The 19630-nt window shown below is 53.3% G+C and overlaps 1 protein-coding gene across 3 annotated transcripts in view; it reads left to right on the forward strand.

The window, feature by feature from the left end:
• The window catches only part of SESN3 (sestrin 3), a 303306-nt gene that overhangs the window by 141578 nt on the left and 142098 nt on the right, over positions 1-19630 (forward strand). For all 3 annotated transcript variants that reach the window (XM_069202409.1, XM_069202410.1, XM_069202408.1), the window contains exon 3: positions 14911-15108. In XM_069202409.1, coding sequence (XP_069058510.1) covers positions 14911-15108 — 198 coding nt within the window. The remainder of the gene's footprint in view (positions 1-14910; positions 15109-19630) is intronic.

Below are 19630 nucleotides of genomic sequence, written 5' to 3' on the forward strand. Positions count from 1 at the left end.
CAGTGTTTCCCAATCTTTTGACTTCTTTGGACCCCCACTTTATCATTACTAGAACCTGGGGACCCCCACCGAGGTGGTCATTCTGACTTTGGCGGTCTTTTCCTTAGACCGCTGAAGCCACGGGTCCCCACAAGACCGCTGGTGCTGGCGGTATTCCGACTGCCATATTACGAGTACTGAAGGATTTCCACCACAATTTGGGTGGAAATCCACCAGTAGTCGTGCTGGCAGTCGGAGGCGCAGAGGCGATTCCACCGCTGGCTCTGCCCCACCAAAAGGACTCCGCCAGCCGTATTACGACCTGTAATACGGCCTGGTGGTGTCCTGATGGCGGGGTGCTGCCGGCAGTGGGAGCGCGCTGGGTCCCGTCCCCTCAAGGAGGAGCCCCTCGTTGGATGAGGTAAGTGTCCTCCACAAGGGGAGAGTGGTGGTGTGTGTGAATGGATGTATCTGTGTATTCGTGTAATGAATGGGGGGGTGGGAGGGGAGTGTTTGTGCGTGCGTGTATGTCTATGTGTAATGTGGTGATGGTGATGCGTGTGTGGGTGGATGTTAATGCTGGATCGAGGTGCCTGTGCGCATACATGTAGACGGGGTGGCGGTTGTGTATGTATGTTGAGAAAAGGAGGGGGTGGGGGATGGTGTGTATGCGTGTCAATGGGGTGAATGTAGTGAGTGCGTGTGAGTGGGGGTGTTGTGTGTGTGGATTTGGGGGGTGTTGCGTGTGTGTGTGGATTTGGGGGGTGTTGCGTGTGTGCCCATGAGTGTAAGGGTGTAGTGAGTGAGTGTGTGTCAGGGTGTGCGTATCTGTAGTGTGCATGCGTGTATGCGGGGTGAGGGGTAATTACAGGAATCGGGGTTAGGGTTAGTTTGGGGGTTGGGGGATCACCACTGGGAGCAGGGTGGTGGAGGGGGGGGTCACCACTGGGAGCAGGGGTGGGTAACTGGGGGGTTTGGGGAGGTTGGGAGTGGGAATGTTGTGAGGGAAGGGGGTGGGGGGCTCTTGGGTAGATTGGGGGGGGGGGGGCGAGTTGTCTATCAGCGACAGGAATGCAAATTCCTGTCGCTGGTAGCCTTTCCACCAGGGATTTTGTGGCGGTGCTACCGCCACAAAATCCCTGGCCGAAACGGGGCTTGTGATACCACCAGTGGTATTGGGTGGACTGCTGGGTCGGAGATGCTCATCTCAGGGTGGCGTGTCCAACCGTCCTGGCGGTTGGAACAGGTAAGTGGCAGTTTGGCACAGGCCAGACCGCCACACTCGTAATGTGGCGGTCTTCACTTCCAGCCTGTCTGCGGTGAAGACGACCGCCAGGGTCGGAATGACCACCTGAGTCATTACTGGATGCCAAGGGCCCAGGCTTAAACATTGGTGATGATTTGGAGCTCAAAACAATATAATAAAAATACTGAAATAAGCATTCCATCAAACACATACACAAATGATTGCACATTATATTTAATTTGCAAACAAAAAAAATAAAAAAAATAAAATACAATTTTAATTTTAGGAGGAAGCCACGCATCATCCATACTATATTCTGTTTTATGCATCTGAACTGCTCCCACGCATCAATTTGAGGATACTAATTTAATTTTTAACTCCAATGTAAAATTTCTTGATATCTACAGTACGTTTTAAAATTTTCAATTGTACATTTAGCCACTTTATTTATATACACTTTATTGATCTGTTAATATTAGTTAATTTTCTAAGCAGTCATGACCCCCTGAGGAGGCTTTGCCGACCCCCAAGGGTCCCTGCACCACAGGTTGAGAACCACTGGCTTAGTGCACTGGGCATTGACGTGCTTACTGAACAGCACTGAACTCCATCGCATTGCACGATAACTCACTCTGTAATTCTGCACGGCTGTGAAGCATCATATTCTGCCTGACTTGATCGTACATCACACTCTGCATATTGCACCATTAACATGGCTGCACTGTGTCACTACACATGTGTCTACACTTTGTGTTTCACTGCACTAGAAGAAATGTCATACTGCACTATATCACAGGGCACGGTGTAAAACTGAAGTGAATTCCCTCATTCTGCCCTACAGTGCTCCTTACTGCTGTATCATGGAATTCTTTTGCACTGCATTACACTGCATAGTAGCCTGTGAGTACTGAACTGCCTCGTGAATATCATCTGTTAATGCACTTTGGAGCGCACTTTCTCATAGTGCAGTCATGCTATTCCCTGTAGTACTGCAATGTATTACTCTGCATAAGAACCTGTGAGTACTGAACTGCCTCGTGAATATCGTCTGTTAATGCACTTTGGGGCACACTTTCTCATAGTGGAGTCATGCTATTCCCTGTAGTACTGCAATGTATTACTCTGCATAAGAACCTGTGAGTACTGAACTGCCTCGTGAATATCGTCTGTTAATGCACTTTGGAGCGCACTTTCTCATAGTGGAGTCATGCTATTCCCTGTAGTACTGCAATGTATTACTCTGCATAACAACCTGTGAGTACTGAACTGCCTCATGAGTATTGTACCTTACAATTCACGCGCTGTCTTACTGCACTAATGCACAGTGCCTCATGCCTGTCTCACTGCACGAGAAAGCAATGCAACTTAAAGCACTGTGTCCTTAACTGCAGTGAAAGTTTTATACGGCACTGTAACCCTTATACTGTGGAACAGAATGCTTCCACCTGCACTACACCTACTGCACTAATCAGAGTAAGTTGATGTACATTTGGAATACCCTCATCTATTGTCATATTTCTCCATTGTATCAGTCTAATGGTTTCACATATGCTAACTACTTTATCATGACTGTGCTATGTCACTGCACCGCACCCCACTGCACCATGCCACAGTGTCTCCGCAGCACCCTTTGAGAAGCAGTCAAACAGAATGCCCTGTTCACTCTTGTACTGTGTGACTTGATGCACTCTGCACCATACTGCACTGTACCCCACTGTACCATGCCGCAATGTCTCCGCAGCAACCCTGGAGATGCAGTAAAACACAAAGCCCTGTTCACTCTCGTACTGTGTGACTTGATGCATACTGCACTGTACCCCACAGCACCATGCTACAGTACCTCTACAGCAAACCTGGAGATGCAGAGAAACAAAGGCATATTTGCTCTTGTACTCCGTGACGATGCTCTCTGCACTATACTGCACTGTACCCCACCGCACCAGGCAGCACTCCAGGAGATTCAGTGAAACAGAATGCCCTCTTCACCCTTGTACTGTGTGACTTAATGTACTCTGCACCATACTGCACTGTTGCAAGAGTGGTCTTGTACAGTGTGACTTGATGCATTCTGCACCATACTGCACTGTACCCCACCGCACCAGGCAGCACTCCAGGAGATTCAGTGAAACAGGATGCCCTTTTCACTCTTGTACTGTGTGACTTCATGTACTCTGCACCATACTGCACTGTTCCCCACCGCACCGTGCCACAGTAACACGGGATGCAGTAAAACAGAATGCACTGTTGCAAGAGTGTTCTTGTACTGTGTGATTTGATGCATTCTGCACCATACTGCACTGTGCCCCGCCGCACCATGCCGCGGTGTCTCCACAGCATCCCGGAGATGCAGTAAAACAGAATTCATTGTTCACGTGTGTACTGTGTGGCTTGATGTTCTGTGCACCATACATACTGCACTGTACCCCACCGCACCCCAGCACTCCTGGAGATGCAGTAAACAGAGTGCCATGTTCACTTTTGTATTGTGTGATTTCATGTACTCTGCTCCATACTGCACTGCACCGCACCGCACCCCACCCCACCGCACCACGCCACAGTAACACAGGAGATGCAGTGAACAGAATGCCCTGTTCACTCGTGTACGATGTGACTTAGTTCACCATGCGGACATACCCCATTAATACACGTGAGCGAGCAGCACTTCTCTTATGGTGGCATCACTTCTGTGAGAGAATCCTGCCATGCCTACATCACACTCTGCCATCTGTGCCCCTCTTTCGGAAACCTCTAAACCCGAAGCACCCCAAGAGGTGGAGGAGCCGTCGCAGTAGTCCCTAAGCCTTGCTCGTGTCCCCTTCACGTCTCTGCAGATCAGCAGCACGGGGTGAAGAGATGCGAGGTGTGCACTCTCTCCCGCTCTCCCCCGCAGTCACCGTCAGAGGTGCGAGCTGTGCTCTCCTGCAGTCACCGTCAGAGGGGCGAGCTGTGCTCTCTCTCCCGCAGTCACCGTCAGAGGGGCGAGCTGTGCTCTCTCTCCCGCAGTCACCGTCAGAGGGGCGAGCTGTGCTCTCTCTCCCGCAGTCACCGTCAGAGGGGCGAGCTGTGCTCTCTCTCCCGCAGTCACCGTCAGAGGGGCGAGCTGTGCTCTCTCTGCCGCAGTCACCGTCAGAGGGGCGAGCTGTGCACTCTCTGCCGCAGTCACCGTCAGAGATGCGAGCTGTGCACTCTCTCCCGCAGTCACCGTCAGAGGTGCGAGCTGTGCTCTCTCTGCCGCAGTCACCGTCAGAGGGGCGAGCTGTGCTCTCTCTGCCGCAGTCACCGTCAGAGGGGCGAGCTGTGCACTCTCTGCAGTCACCGTCAGAGGGGCGAGCTGTGCTCTCTCTGCCGCAGTCACCGTCAGAGGGGCGAGCTGTGCACTCTCTGCCGCAGTCACCGTCAGAGGTGCGAGCTGTGCACTGTCTCCCGCAGTCACCGTCAGAGGGGCGAGCTGTGCTCTCTCTCCTGCAGTCACCGTCAGAGGGGCGAGCTGTGCACTCTCTGCCGCAGTCACCGTCAGAGGGGCGAGCTGTGCACTCTCTCCTGCAGTCACCGTCAGAGGGGCGAGCTGTGCACTCTCTCCCGCAGTCACCGTCAGAGGGGCGAGCTGTGCACTCTCTGCCGCAGTCACCGTCAGAGGGGCGAGCTGTGCACTCTCCCCCGCAGTCACCGTCAGAGATGCGAGCTGTGCTCTCTCTGCCGCAGTCACCGTCAGAGGTGCGAGCTGTGCTCTCTCTGCCGCAGTCACCGTCAGAGGGGCGAGCTGTGCTCTCTCTGCCGCAGTCACCGTCAGAGGGGCGAGCTGTGCACTCTCTGCAGTCACCGTCAGAGGGGCGAGCTGTGCTCTCTCTGCCGCAGTCACCGTCAGAGGGGCGAGCTGTGCACTCTCTGCCGCAGTCACCGTCAGAGGTGCGAGCTGTGCACTGTCTCCCGCAGTCACCGTCAGAGGGGCGAGCTGTGCTCTCTCTCCTGCAGTCACCGTCAGAGGGGCGAGCTGTGCACTCTCTGCCGCAGTCACCGTCAGAGGGGCGAGCTGTGCACTCTCTCCTGCAGTCACCGTCAGAGGGGCGAGCTGTGCACTCTCTCCCGCAGTCACCGTCAGAGGGGCGAGCTGTGCACTCTCCCCCGCAGTCACCGTCAGAGATGCGAGCTGTGCACTCTCCCCCGCAGTCACCGTCAGAGATGCGAGCTGTGCACTCTCCCCCGCAGTCACCGTCAGAGGGGCGAGCGAGCTGTGCACTCTCTCCCGCAGTCACCGTCAGAGGTGCGGGCTGTGCACTCTCTCCCGCAGTCACCGTCAGAGGTGCGAGCTGTGCACTCTCTCCCGCAGTCACCGTCGGAGGGGCGAGCTGTGCACTCTCCCCCGCAGTCACCGTCAGAGGTGCGAGCTGTGCACTGTCTCCCGCAGTCACCGTCAGAGGGGCGAGCTGTGCACTCTCTCCTGCAGTCACCGTCAGAGGGGCGAGCTGTGCACTCTCTCCCGCAGTCACCGTCAGAGGGGCGAGCTGTGCACTCTCTCCCGCAGTCACCGTCAGAGGTGCGAGCTGTGCACTCTCTCCCGCAGTCACCGTCTGAGGTGCGAGCAGCGGGCTGTGCACTCTCTCCCGCAGTCACCGTCTGAGGTGCGAGCTGTGCACTCTCCCCCGCAGTCACCGTCAGAGATGCGAGCTGTGCTCTCTCTGCCGCAGTCACCGTCAGAGGTGCGAGCTGTGCTCTCTCTGCCGCAGTCACCGTCAGAGGGGCGAGCTGTGCTCTCTCTGCCGCAGTCACCGTCAGAGGGGCGAGCTGTGCACTCTCTGCAGTCACCGTCAGAGGGGCGAGCTGTGCTCTCTCTGCCGCAGTCACCGTCAGAGGGGCGAGCTGTGCACTCTCTGCCGCAGTCACCGTCAGAGGTGCGAGCTGTGCACTGTCTCCCGCAGTCACCGTCAGAGGGGCGAGCTGTGCTCTCTCTCCTGCAGTCACCGTCAGAGGGGCGAGCTGTGCACTCTCTGCCGCAGTCACCGTCAGAGGGGCGAGCTGTGCACTCTCTCCTGCAGTCACCGTCAGAGGGGCGAGCTGTGCACTCTCTCCCGCAGTCACCGTCAGAGGGGCGAGCTGTGCACTCTCTGCCGCAGTCACCGTCAGAGGGGCGAGCTGTGCACTCTCCCCCGCAGTCACCGTCAGAGATGCGAGCTGTGCACTCTCCCCCGCAGTCACCGTCAGAGATGCGAGCTGTGCACTGTCTCCCGCAGTCACCGTCAGAGATGCGAGCTGTGCACTCTCCCCCGCAGTCACCGTCAGAGGTGCGAGCTGTGCACTGTCTCCCGCAGTCACCGTCAGAGGGGCGAGCTGTGCACTCTCTCCTGCAGTCACCGTCAGAGGGGCGAGCTGTGCACTCTCTCCCGCAGTCACCGTCAGAGGGGCGAGCTGTGCACTCTCTCCCGCAGTCACCGTCAGAGGTGCGAGCTGTGCACTCTCTCCCGCAGTCACCGTCTGAGGTGCGAGCAGCGGGCTGTGCACTCTCTCCCGCAGTCACCGTCTGAGGTGCGAGCTGTGCACTCTCTCCCGCAGTCACCCTCTCCCGCAGTCACCGTCAGAGGGGCGAGCTGTGCACTCTCTCCCGCAGTCACCGTCAGAGATGCGAGCTGTGCACTCTCCGCCGCAGTCACCGTCAGAGGTGCGAGCTGTGCACTCTCCCCCGCAGTCCCGCAGTCACCGTCAGAGGTGCGAGCTGTGCACTCTCTCCCGCAGTCCGTCCGAGGTGCGAGCTGGCGGTGCGAGCTGTGCACTCTCTCCCGCAGTCACCGTCTGAGGTGCGAGCTGTGCACTCTCCGTCAGAGGTGCGAGCTGTGCACTCTCCCCCGCAGTCACCGTCAGAGGTGCGAGCTGGCGGTGCGAGCTGTGCACTCTCCCCCGCAGTCCGTCCGAGGTGCGAGCTGGCGGTGCGAGCTGTGCACTCTCTCCCGCAGTCACCGTCAGAGGTGCGAGCTGTGCACTCTCTCCCGCAGTCACCCTCTCCCGCAGTCACCGTCAGAGGGGCGAGCTGTGCACTCTCTCCCGCAGTCACCGTCAGAGATGCGAGCTGTGCACTCTCTCCCGCAGTCACCGTCAGAGGTGCGAGCTGTGCACTCTCCCCCGCAGTCACCGTCAGAGGTGCGAGCTGGCGGTGCGAGCTGTGCACTCTCTCCCGCAGTCACCGTCAGAGGTGCGAGCTGTGCACTCTCTCCCGCAGTCACCCTCTCCCGCAGTCACCGTCAGAGGGGCGAGCTGTGCACTCTCTCCCGCAGTCACCGTCAGAGGGGCGAGCTGTGCACTCTCTGCCGCAGTCACCGTCAGAGATGCGAGCTGTGCACTCTCTGCCGCAGTCACCGTCAGAGATGCGAGCTGTGCACTCTCCCCCGCAGTCACCGTCAGAGGTGCGAGCTGTGCACTCTCCCCCGCAGTCACCGTCAGAGGTGCGAGCTGTGCACTGTCTCCCGCAGTCCGTCCGAGGTGCGAGCTGGCGGTGCGAGCTGTGCACTCTCTCCCGCAGTCACCGTCAGAGGTGCGAGCTGTGCACTCTCTCCCGCAGTCACCCTCTCCCGCAGTCACCGTCAGAGGGGCGAGCTGTGCACTCTCTCCCGCAGTCACCGTCAGAGATGCGAGCTGTGCACTCTCTCCCGCAGTCACCGTCAGAGGTGCGAGCTGTGCACTCTCCCCCGCAGTCACCGTCAGAGGTGCGAGCTGGCGGTGCGAGCTGTGCACTCTCTCCCGCAGTCACCGTCAGAGGTGCGAGCTGTGCACTCTCTCCCGCAGTCACCCTCTCCCGCAGTCACCGTCAGAGGGGCGAGCTGTGCACTCTCTGCCGCAGTCACCGTCAGAGGGGCGAGCTGTGCACTCTCTGCCGCAGTCACCGTCAGAGATGCGAGCTGTGCACTCTCTGCCGCAGTCACCGTCAGAGATGCGAGCTGTGCACTCTCCCCCGCAGTCACCGTCAGAGATGCGAGCTGTGCACTCTCCCCCGCAGTCACCGTCAGAGGGGCGAGCTGTGCACTCTCTGCCGCAGTCACAGTCCGAGATGCGAGCTGTGCACTCTCTCCCGCAGTCACCGTCAGAGGTGCGGGCTGTGCACTGTCTCCCGCAGTCACCGTCAGAGGTGCGAGCTGTGCACTGTCTCCCGCAGTCACCGTCAGAGGGGCGAGCTGTGCACTCTCTCCTGCAGTCACCGTCAGAGGGGCGAGCTGTGCACTCTCTCCTGCAGTCACCGTCAGAGGGGCGAGCTGTGCACTCTCCCCCGCAGTCACCGTCAGAGGTGCGAGCTGGCGGTGCGAGCTGTGCACTCTCTCCCGCAGTCACCGTCCGAGGTGCGAGCTGTGCACTCTCCCCCGCAGTCCGTCCGAGGTGCGAGCTGGCGGTGCGAGCTGTGCACTCTCCCCCGCAGTCACCGTCAGAGGTGCGAGCTGTGCACTCTCCCCCGCAGTCACCGTCAGAGGTGCGAGCTGTGCACTCTCTCCCGCAGTCACCGTCAGAGGGGCGAGCTGTGCACTCTCTCCCGCAGTCACCGTCTGAGATGCGAGCTGTGCACTCTCTCCCGCAGTCACCGTCTGAGATGCGAGCTGTGCACTCTCCCCCGCAGTCACCGTCAGAGGTGCGAGCTGGCGGTGCGAGCTGTGCACTCTCCCCCGCAGTCCCGCAGTCACCGTCAGAGGTGCGAGCTGTGCACTCTCTCCCGCAGTCCGTCCGAGGTGCGAGCTGGCGGTGCGAGCTGTGCACTCTCTCCCGCAGTCACCGTCTGAGGTGCGAGCTGTGCACTCTCCGTCAGAGGTGCGAGCTGTGCACTCTCCCCCGCAGTCACCGTCAGAGGTGCGAGCTGGCGGTGCGAGCTGTGCACTCTCTCCCGCAGTCACCGTCCGAGATGCGAGCTGTGCACTCTCTCCCGCAGTCACCGTCAGAGGTGCGGGCTGTGCACTCTCTCCCGCAGTCACCGTCAGAGGTGCGAGCTGTGCACTGTCTCCCGCAGTCACCGTCAGAGGGGCGAGCTGTGCACTCTCTCCTGCAGTCACCGTCAGAGGGGCGAGCTGTGCACTCTCTCCTGCAGTCACCGTCAGAGGGGCGAGCTGTGCACTCTCCCCCGCAGTCACCGTCAGAGGTGCGAGCTGGCGGTGCGAGCTGTGCACTCTCTCCCGCAGTCACCGTCCGAGGTGCGAGCTGTGCACTCTCCCCCGCAGTCCGTCCGAGGTGCGAGCTGGCGGTGCGAGCTCTGCACTCTCCCCCGCAGTCACCGTCAGAGGTGCGAGCTGTGCACTCTCCCCCGCAGTCACCGTCAGAGGTGCGAGCTGTGCACTCTCTCCCGCAGTCACCGTCAGAGGGGCGAGCTGTGCACTCTCTCCCGCAGTCACCGTCAGAGATGCGAGCTGTGCACTCTCTCCCGCAGTCACCGTCTGAGATGCGAGCTGTGCACTCTCCCCCGCAGTCACCGTCAGAGGTGCGAGCTGGCGGTGCGAGCTGTGCACTCTCCCTCGCAGTCCCGCAGTCACCGTCAGAGGTGTGAGCTGTGCACTCTCCCCCGCAGTCACCGTCAGAGGTGCGAGCTGGCGGTGCGAGCTGTGCACTCTCTCCCGCAGTCACCGTCCGAGGTGCGAGCTGTGCACTCTCCCCCGCAGTCACCGTCTGAGGTGCGAGCTGTGCACTCTCCGTCCGAGGTGCGAGCTGTGCACTCTCTCCCGCAGTCACCGTCTGAGGTGCGAGCTGTGCACTCTCCGTCAGAGGTGCGAGCTGTGCACTCTCCCCCGCAGTCACCGTCAGAGGTGCGAGCTGGCGGTGCGAGCTGTGCACTCTCTCCCGCAGTCACCGTCCGAGGTGCGAGCTGTGCACTCTCCCCCGCAGTCCGTCCGAGGTGCGAGCTGGCGGTGCGAGCTGTGCACTCTGTCCCGCAGTCACCGTCAGAGGTGCGAGCTGTGCACTCTCCCCCGCAGTCACCGTCAGAGGTGCGAGCTGGCGGTGCGAGCTGTGCACTCTCTCCCGCAGTCACCGTCAGAGGTGCGAGCTGTGCACTCTCTCCCGCAGTCACCCTCTCCCGCAGTCACCGTCAGAGGGGCGAGCTGTGCACTCTCTCCCGCAGTCACCGTCAGAGATGCGAGCTGTGCACTCTCTCCCGCAGTCACCGTCAGAGGTGCGAGCTGTGCACTCTCCCCCGCAGTCACCGTCAGAGGTGCGAGCTGGCGGTGCGAGCTGTGCACTCTCTCCCGCAGTCACCGTCAGAGGTGCGAGCTGTGCACTCTCTCCCGCAGTCACCCTCTCCCGCAGTCACCGTCAGAGGGGCGAGCTGTGCACTCTCTCCCGCAGTCACCGTCAGAGGGGCGAGCTGTGCACTCTCTCCCGCAGTCACCGTCAGAGATGCGAGCTGTGCACTCTCTCCCGCAGTCACCGTCAGAGGTGCGAGCTGTGCACTCTCCCCCGCAGTCACCGTCAGAGGTGCGAGCTGTGCACTCTCCCCCGCAGTCACCGTCAGAGGTGCGAGCTGTGCACTGTCTCCCGCAGTCACCGTCAGAGGTGCGAGCTGTGCTCTCTCTCCCGCAGTCACCGTCAGAGGGGCGAGCTGTGCACTCTCTGCCGCAGTCACCGTCAGAGGGGCGAGCTGTGCACTCTCTGCCGCAGTCACCGTCAGAGGGGCGAGCTGTGCACTCTCTGCCGCAGTCACCGTCAGAGGGGCGAGCTGTGCACTCTCTGCCGCAGTCACCGTCAGAGGGGCGAGCTGTGCACTCTCTGCCGCAGTCACCGTCAGAGGGGCGAGCTGTGCACTCTCTGCCGCAGTCACCGTCAGAGATGCGAGCTGTGCACTCTCCCCCGCAGTCACCGTCAGAGATGCGAGCTGTGCACTCTCCCCCGCAGTCACCGTCAGAGGGGCGAGCTGTGCACTCTCTGCCGCAGTCACAGTCCGAGATGCCAGCTGTGCACTCTCCCCCGCAGTCACCGTCAGAGGGGCGAGCTGTGCACGCTCTCGCAGTCACCGTCAGAGGTGCGCGAGCTGTGCACGCTCTCGCAGTCACCGTCAGAGGTGCGCGAGCTGTGCACTCTCTCCCGCAGTCACCGTCAGAGGTGCGGGCTGTGCACTCTCTCCCGCAGTCACCGTCGGAGGGGCGAGCTGTGCACTCTCCCCCGCAGTCACCGTCGGAGGGGCGAGCTGTGCACTCTCCCCCGCAGTCACCGTCAGAGGTGCGAGCTGTGCACTGTCTCCCGCAGTCACCGTCAGAGGGGCGAGCTGTGCACTGTCTCCCGCAGTCACCGTCAGAGGGGCGAGCTGTGCACTCTCTCCCGCAGTCACCGTCAGAGATGCGAGCTGTGCACTCTCTCCCGCAGTCACCGTCAGAGATCTCTCCCGCAGTCACCCTCTCCCGCAGTCACCGTCAGAGGTGCGAGCTGTGCACTCTCTCCCGCAGTCACCGTCAGAGATGCGAGCTGTGCACTCTCTCCCGCAGTCACCGTCAGAGATGCGAGCTGTGCACTCTCTCCCGCAGTCACCGTCAGAGGTCCTGGCTGCGCCACTCGAGACGTGAAGACCAACACTCAGGTCACTCACTCACGACACAAACACTTCCCGCGCAGGCGACATGTCTCTTACTCCACCACTGTGCCCTGTGACATGTACAAGGCGCTCTGCTCCACCACAGTGGCCTATGAAGCTCTATATAAATGGAGTTAGAGGACATTGCATCCTCTAAGTGCCGACAGAGATGCTTCTAGACGCTACAACAAGTCTAGCTGTCGCAGCAGTGAGAATGGCTAGGCGCTTCACGCTGCTCGAGGTGGGGTGCCAATAGTCGTGCCAGGGGTAGAAGCCCACAGCTTGAACTCCTCGGTCGGTGTCCACAGAGCTGCTGTGACTTTACCAGAAGGCGCTGAGGGATTAGGGGCCGTCTAAGCCAACACGTGCCAGTTGTGCCCCTCTCTGCCCTCTCCTTCGCGTCCTGGAAAGTGTGGATTTGTCGGGGGGGGGGGGGGGGAGGGAGGGGGTCGCCAGTAATCTCCTCACCTGTGGCGGTGTCCTTGACAGCAGATTAGCGTGGGATACCCAACAATTGGATTTATGGACTGGACTGACCCCTGGGCGGGGCGTTGTTTGTCTGGTAGGAGGGGAGACTGACCTGCTGGTGGTCCTGGACCCCCCCGCCCTACCCCGCGATGTCTGGTTGGAACTTTCGGGGCTTCGTCTGGGGACAGGTGCCCCTGTAGGGCCGGTGTGCTATGTGGTGCCGTGGGTACGTGATAGCGTGGTGCCCCCACTGGGACAGAGGGCATGCTAGGATGTTTTGCTAAAGCTTGGCAACCACATCTGTTCTTCGCAAATAGTTCTAGGATGTCCCAGGTAGTGACCCTGGGAGGAGCAGCATGCCTGGGGCCTTCCGGCTCAACCTATGTATCTCGCATAACTCATGACGAAGCTAGGTGGAGTGTCTTAAGTGACGTTGGATTCTATTTTCCGAAATGCTGTTATTTCTTTTGTTGCATCCTGATTTCTTGCCTTCTGAACACGCTCTATGTTTGTTGTTTAAAAGGCTACGCCTCGGTTGAGCCCCCACAGGTGCCTTTGCTTTCCTGAGCACCCACAGGCTGGGAGTGTCGGGTGGGTGGGGTGGCGACTTGCACGCGCACTATTGTCTGATGGTCAATTTCTCATTGTGCGATTGCGGTAAAATTGCTATTGCATTGCACCAAGGTTAAAATATTAAACACAAAAGGTATTCAAAAAATAGTTCCGGGGCGTGCAGGCCAGTATTTTAACTAGGAGCCTGCAGTCTCCATAGAGATGGCAGCAGCGTGTGTGTATCTAAATGAACTACCTCACTATCCATCATCTGCCATCCTGCTCACTAGGCATACATTTACATTAGGCAGTGTATTTCACATTGGTATGCTTTATGTAAGGGAGGATGCTCAGTCGTGCTGAGCATACGTGATAGTTAACAGGTACGTGGTCGTGTCAGGCCTGTCCAGTATACCATAGCATCATCTGTCCCCACACTTTACTGGTTCCAGCTAATTATACATGCTTACATAAGAAACTTGCAATCTTACGGGCCCAACCGAAGCGCCTCTGCACATATATTTTTTATGGCTTGTTAACAACAGGTCTGGCAAGACAAGCACTGCTGTCTTTTACTAGAGAAGTTAATATTTACAGAGTTTCAACCACACCAGGCATTTGTACGTCATGCCTCGTTTGAGAAAGGTATAGACTTTCAAATAAAAATATGGAACTTCGAGTCACCGGTTTTATTGATGGCTTTGATTTTCCAAGGAATAGTGTTTAAAGGGCGCCTGTCTCAATGCCTTCTTTTAGCTGATATTTTAATTTTCCAAGCTATTGCAAAAAGAGCCCCTTTGCTTTTATTTTTCTGAGATGCTGGAATGGCTCTGGAGGTGTTCGCATAATATTATACGAAATTTAAATGTCAAAAAATAAAGCTGCCAGTGACGTATCTCTGGTAACTATTTAAGTTTTAGGCAAGAAAAGTAAAAACAAAAATAAAAAAATCTTAGTTTCGGTTATGTGAGGTTTAAGAAGTCAAGTTACTATCCACATAAAGAAGAACTGTGTTGGGCAGGTCTGGTTCTCTAGCCAATACCTCCTCAACCTTTCCTCGTCCCAGTACTTACATAATGAGCAGAGTCCTTCTACTTAGGGGCATCATGTGACCTAGACTCCCTTTCCGTCCCCCAGGCTTCCTCTCCGAGGGCCAGAAAGGATTTTTGGTGCCCGAGTAATTTCAGAACACATTGCTACATGAGTACTTCCCTTGAAAATGACCTTTATTCCTACTGAATTGGGGACTACAGGAAGATGCGGTGGTCTCTGCCCCTTTTGCATCTCTCGTGGAAGGAGGAGCTTAAGGAGAGGTGAGGGGCAGGCAGGAAGTGGATAGGGGCCTGTTCCTAGTTTTTTGCTATGTCACGTGGTGTCTGGGAGGAAGTGGATACTTTTCATTTGGTAAGTACTGGGTGAGGAGTTTTAATCGGAGTATTGAAGATTGCCAACAAGTAATTGATGACTTTGGGCCGTTTCGCGCTCGCCTGATCTTGAAAATGAGACTTCGCCTCTAAAGAGAGAAGAATCTCACTGGAGTTTTTTAAGATAATATTTTGAAATAAAATTATCTTGCATCGTTAATATGCATTTATAGTTTATTATGTGATTGTTCTTTGGTATGTGATCATATGAACTCATTGATGTTTTTAATGACAAGTGGTCCAAAAAACTGTAATAAAATGAATGAAAAGTTTTCATAAAGAATTCAGGTCTAAGACCACACCTCTTTTTTTACAACTCAGTTTAGGGTGAAAGACTGCATATGAATTTCTTTTGTATTGCATGCTGAGTTTTTTTTTTTGCTTACTAAATAGCTAAATCACACACACATTTGAGATGCTGACACAAAATATCATTCGTAAATAAAATTAATACTGTAGACACCCCACGTTATCGGACTTAATTAAAGAGAGCATCGGACTGGGGAATGTAGAATCAGACTGTCTGAAAAACGTAGCCCAAAAACAGGCTAACATCCATCACTTATCAGTATTTTCCCTCCGCTGTTTTTAGCCCCTTTTCTCAGTTGTCTTAATTACTGTTCCGACAGTGTCAGTGTTGTTTCCCTCTTCTGGGATGGATTTCTCGTTTACCATCCCAAACATCTGTTTCTTACAATGTGCTTGTTGTTTTTTCTCTCCAGTTACTTCCTGCAAATGGAGTGGATGAACGTACTACATGGCTCGTGGAAGAATACAGCACCTCCGGCCGCCTGGACAACATCACGCATGTCATGAGTTTACACCCCCAGTACCTGGAATACTTCCTCCGCACCCAGTTTTATATGCTACGCATGGAGGGGCCCCTCCCTTTACACTACAGGCACTACATTGCAATTATGGTAGGTTTGGCAGCATGGTTTGGTTTCTACCTGCTAGAGGCCAGTGTGTAGCGAATGTGAATTCATAAAAGTGGTGAGAATCGCATGCAGTTGACATGTGTAATGCAGATCTAATGAACACCAACAGAGTTGAAAATAACCTAATAAAATAATGTGGGATATTTTCGGGATTGTAACTACCGCTGTACAAACGTTGCAAAAAAAAGGGTGGTCTTAAATGCTATATCTCCGTAACTAGGGCTACTATTAGGCAAAGGTCACCCCTTTAAATTAAAGTCTCATGTTGGTCTCCATGTGACCATGTTGGCTTGGCAAAAATCAAGCAAACTTGTTGTCAGATACCTCAGTAAAATAAATAAAAACACGTGACTGAGTGACAGTGAGACTCTTGGGCATAGAGACTACTAGAGAGGGAGATGGTGCCGGTGAGCCGGGTAGTGTCAGACACACAAGGACACTAGAGCACGTAACTCGAGTATGGGGAGTCGTCGGAAGGGGTGGGGGCTGGAAGACCCTGGGACAACGGGACAGATCTTGAGAACTTACACTCATAAACACAAGAAAAGGGAAGAAACATTCTATGGTAAAAAAAAAAACGATGAACACTGACATTCACCAATATCACAGTAAAATGTCATGCCCCACAGGAGCCCTCCAGTGGTACAACCTAGCCCACACTGGCTACATGAAGCACTGGAACATCTGAGCAAGACCTATAGAACACCCTGTAGGGTAAACACGTAATAGTGATAAACATGGATTCCACTGACTAGTCGAAAGGTCGCAAGATGATCTGTTGTAGGAAATTCCCACACAACAGAGACCATATTCATACGGGGGGATTGTCTGGTCGACCTCTTCCTCCTCCCTGTAGTTCTCTGTTTTGAAAAACTTAAACCACATGCAAAACCTAGTGAGCACATCTGGACTGAGAAGTCAAGAGATTTGTCGAATTCTGTGCTATTAAAAATGCAGCAAACAATAGCTAAATAAAAACGATCATCATTCATTTAAATGATTTCCCCATCATGGCTCTGTTCTTGGTTTCTTGCTAGCAGCATCCCACCGCACTGTTCATGATTGGTTTCAGGCTTGAAAGTCTTAAAGATCGAGTACTGTGGTACTTGGGAAGACTCTTGTTTATTTTTGATTTATTAATTTATGCATATGTTGATCACATACACAAGACTTGGTAAGTGAGAAATTAGAAATACAGTAAAAGATGCATGCAATAATCATTAGACACGAGGAAAGGTTCTAGGCAAACATTAGAAATACTACAGACAGGAAATATATTTAAAAGATTTTCCAAAAGAGGACAGAGGATGAAGGCGACGGTACAGATAAAGAGTACAGAGAGAGAGAGAGATTTGAAATGGGGCTTTGAGTGAACAGACAAGATTTGAAAGAATGAGCAGAGTAAAGATGGAAGAACAAATAGTCTCCTCCCACTTGGGTATTGTTTAGTAGCTAATCCCCCCCAACAAATCGCCGAGTCATATGCACTTGTCAGTGGTCACTTTCCCCTCTGTCTCAGTCTCCTGCATTCTCATCTGTGCTTGTCCCTCACCCTGACCCAAAAATAACCTCATAGAAGAAATCTCAGACCTCATCGCCTCTACCTCAGCACTCCCATCCTACATCCCTTGGAAACTTTAACCTGCCTAGCGACTCCAACCTAGCGACAAAGACCGTGAATACATTCCTCAACACACTCTTCGTCACAATGGACGTCAAACTGCATGTCACCAAACTAAGTAATTCCAAAGGCAACACCCTTGGCCTTATCCTGTTATCATCACTCTTAATACACTGTGGAGCCTTGATACCCCTGGACTTCACAAAAAATATTGCCATTTATTTTTCCATCTTCCGCGCTCATCTAGACTGCATCCACCAGAGCCAGCCGAAGAGACGAACATTAACATTGCACTCCTTCACAGATGTAGCCTTGATTGCCCTCCGAGAAGATTTCCTCAATCTGTCAAAAACATCCAGATTACACCACTTGCCGATACACACAGTTTGACACATGCAACATACTTGAAAAAATCATGCAGATCTCAACATCCCACTGAAAGCAAAATCCTCTAACCTCCAACCTCTCGGCATCACTTTGTTACTCTATGTGTAGACAGTAAATGGAGACTAATAAGTGCAGTCACTTTCTCTCCCACTCAAAGAACTTCGATCTTCACACACAGACCTATTCACCTTAGCCAAAGCTATTTACAGAACTGCCATCAGCAAATTGACTGACAAACAAAGCACTCTCTACAACTGTCAAGCACTGCATCAGTCCACCCTTTTACACCATGTCCCCCAGCAGTTGAACTGTGCAGAGCTATCAATGACCTCTAGACCAGGGGTCTCCAACCTTTTGTGTAATGAGAGCTACGTATGCTCAATGAAAATCACTGCAAGTTACTAATATTATGAGTGTTATAATAGTGACCACATCTGACAAGATTACATTAGTGCCTATCATAGCTAAGATTACCAGCAGTGATCACCTCAGTACATCGGGGGGATGCCAGCCGTAATGTAAAAATGTCTTGATTAATTTGGAATGCCTATATGTAGGTTATACATACCAGCCACAACTGCAGTGCCTGTTACATGAAAGTAATCATATTAGCACTAAGTCTCTGCACATGTTTTATCACTCAAAAATCACCTTTAAATAAATATCTTTTGAAAAATCAGCCATTTCTTGCCAAACATCAGCATTATGAGTTCTGAAAATACACACATATTCGTTTTGGAATACACAGTTTTGTAATACATATGTTAATTCAACCAAGCAAAAGGTTCCAATTTAGAAGGGTGAGCTGCATACAGGAGAGCTACTGGCAGGTAGCTGGAGAGCTACCAGTAGCTCACAAACTATTCGTTGGAGAAGCCTAGTCTAGGCTGACAATTTCAATACAATCACAAAATCCACATTTACACCAACTTCTATCCCTTTCTTCAACATCTGAAACATCCCTGTCACCTGATATGCTCAACCTCTGCAGCCTTTCACACAATTGACCATCGAGCACTGATTCATACATCTAGAAATACATATTGGCTTCTCTGGCACACACCTGCAGTGATTCACCCCTACCATTCTACCAGCAACTTTTTATGCAGATTGGAAGTGCAAGAAAACCACAAACTCTCTATCTCTTGCAGAGTACCGCAGAATATCACCCTCTCACTCATCATCTTGAATGTCCACATGAAACCTCTTGTATCTTTACTTCCCAATAAAAGCATGACTATCCATCAATGTGTCAATAACTCCCAACTCTCCCTTAAAGTTTCCTCACCAAGAAACAACTACCTCAGGGAGATGGTACCATATCAGGAGCCAGGACATCGGATCACCAAACTAGAGACGAACATATTCAGGAAAAAAAATAAGAGGCAAGCCTTCTCCATTCATGGTCCCAAGATAACTGCTCCAACCTGCCTGGTATTTAGTAGGAACCCTCCTATTATACAGAAGGAAGTTGAAATTTTATCTTTTCAATTAACACTATCCCACCTCACAATAGTACTGCTCCTTTTCCCTGCCTTCTGTAATGCCCTTGAATCATACCCCTTGTCCCCAAACATTGTTCAGTGCTTTCTTGCTTCTTAGCTATGTTTATGCTGTATAAATACCTTTACAGAATACGTACATACGACACATGCATAATTAATCAAACTCGTACACAGCAATCCATAAATGCATTTAAATGTATTCAAGTTAATAAGGGACAGATGGAAAAGAAAGTGAACTTGGAGTCAAGATTCAGAAAAATGTTAGTAGTGTAGGCGACTGTAGGGGAGTAAGCAGGGACACATTTCTAGGCAGTATGATACAAAGAGGAGGAGGATGGTTTTAGTCGACTGACTGGTTGAGAGTGGTCATTTATTTGTAGAATCTTTTCCTGCGGCAGGCACTGGAAACTGTAAAGATGCACTGAGGAAAATGTAAAGGAGTTTGCAGAATTTGCTCGAGATAAGAGAAAAATGTGATTTCATTGGATTTATACCTATACATTGTGGGAGGCAAGGAAGAACATGATTTTCGTTTTTGTTCAGTTTGGGTGTAAAGTCGAGCAGGACATCAAAGAATTGGTAGATGATAAACAGTTAAAGATCTTGTCAACAAGAGCATGGGCGATGAATGAAAGACGTGATAAGGTTCACATGCTATGACAGAAGGATGAGAATCATCCACTTACAAATGGTAAAATCGACCAAAGGGAGATATGAAAGGAAAGATAGGAGCACACACAGGATCTTGCCCTGGGGGTTTCAGATGGGAGAGGAAATAAGAGGATAGCAAAATTAGCCCATTTGCCAAAGTAGGGGGTGTGTGAACTCCACTAACTAATTATCCATTCGATACATTTGTGTCCACTAATATGGTATAAAATGTACATATTTTTGGTGCAAGTTGCTGACTTGTTGCCATACCTTTACAGGAAGAAAAGATTAGCTTAGCGACTTACCTTATTGGGCAATGTAGCAAGATTGTCCTAAAACT

The sequence above is a fragment of the Pleurodeles waltl genome, chromosome 8, assembly GCF_031143425.1.
Source record: "Pleurodeles waltl isolate 20211129_DDA chromosome 8, aPleWal1.hap1.20221129, whole genome shotgun sequence".
NCBI lineage: Eukaryota > Metazoa > Chordata > Amphibia > Caudata > Salamandridae > Pleurodeles > Pleurodeles waltl.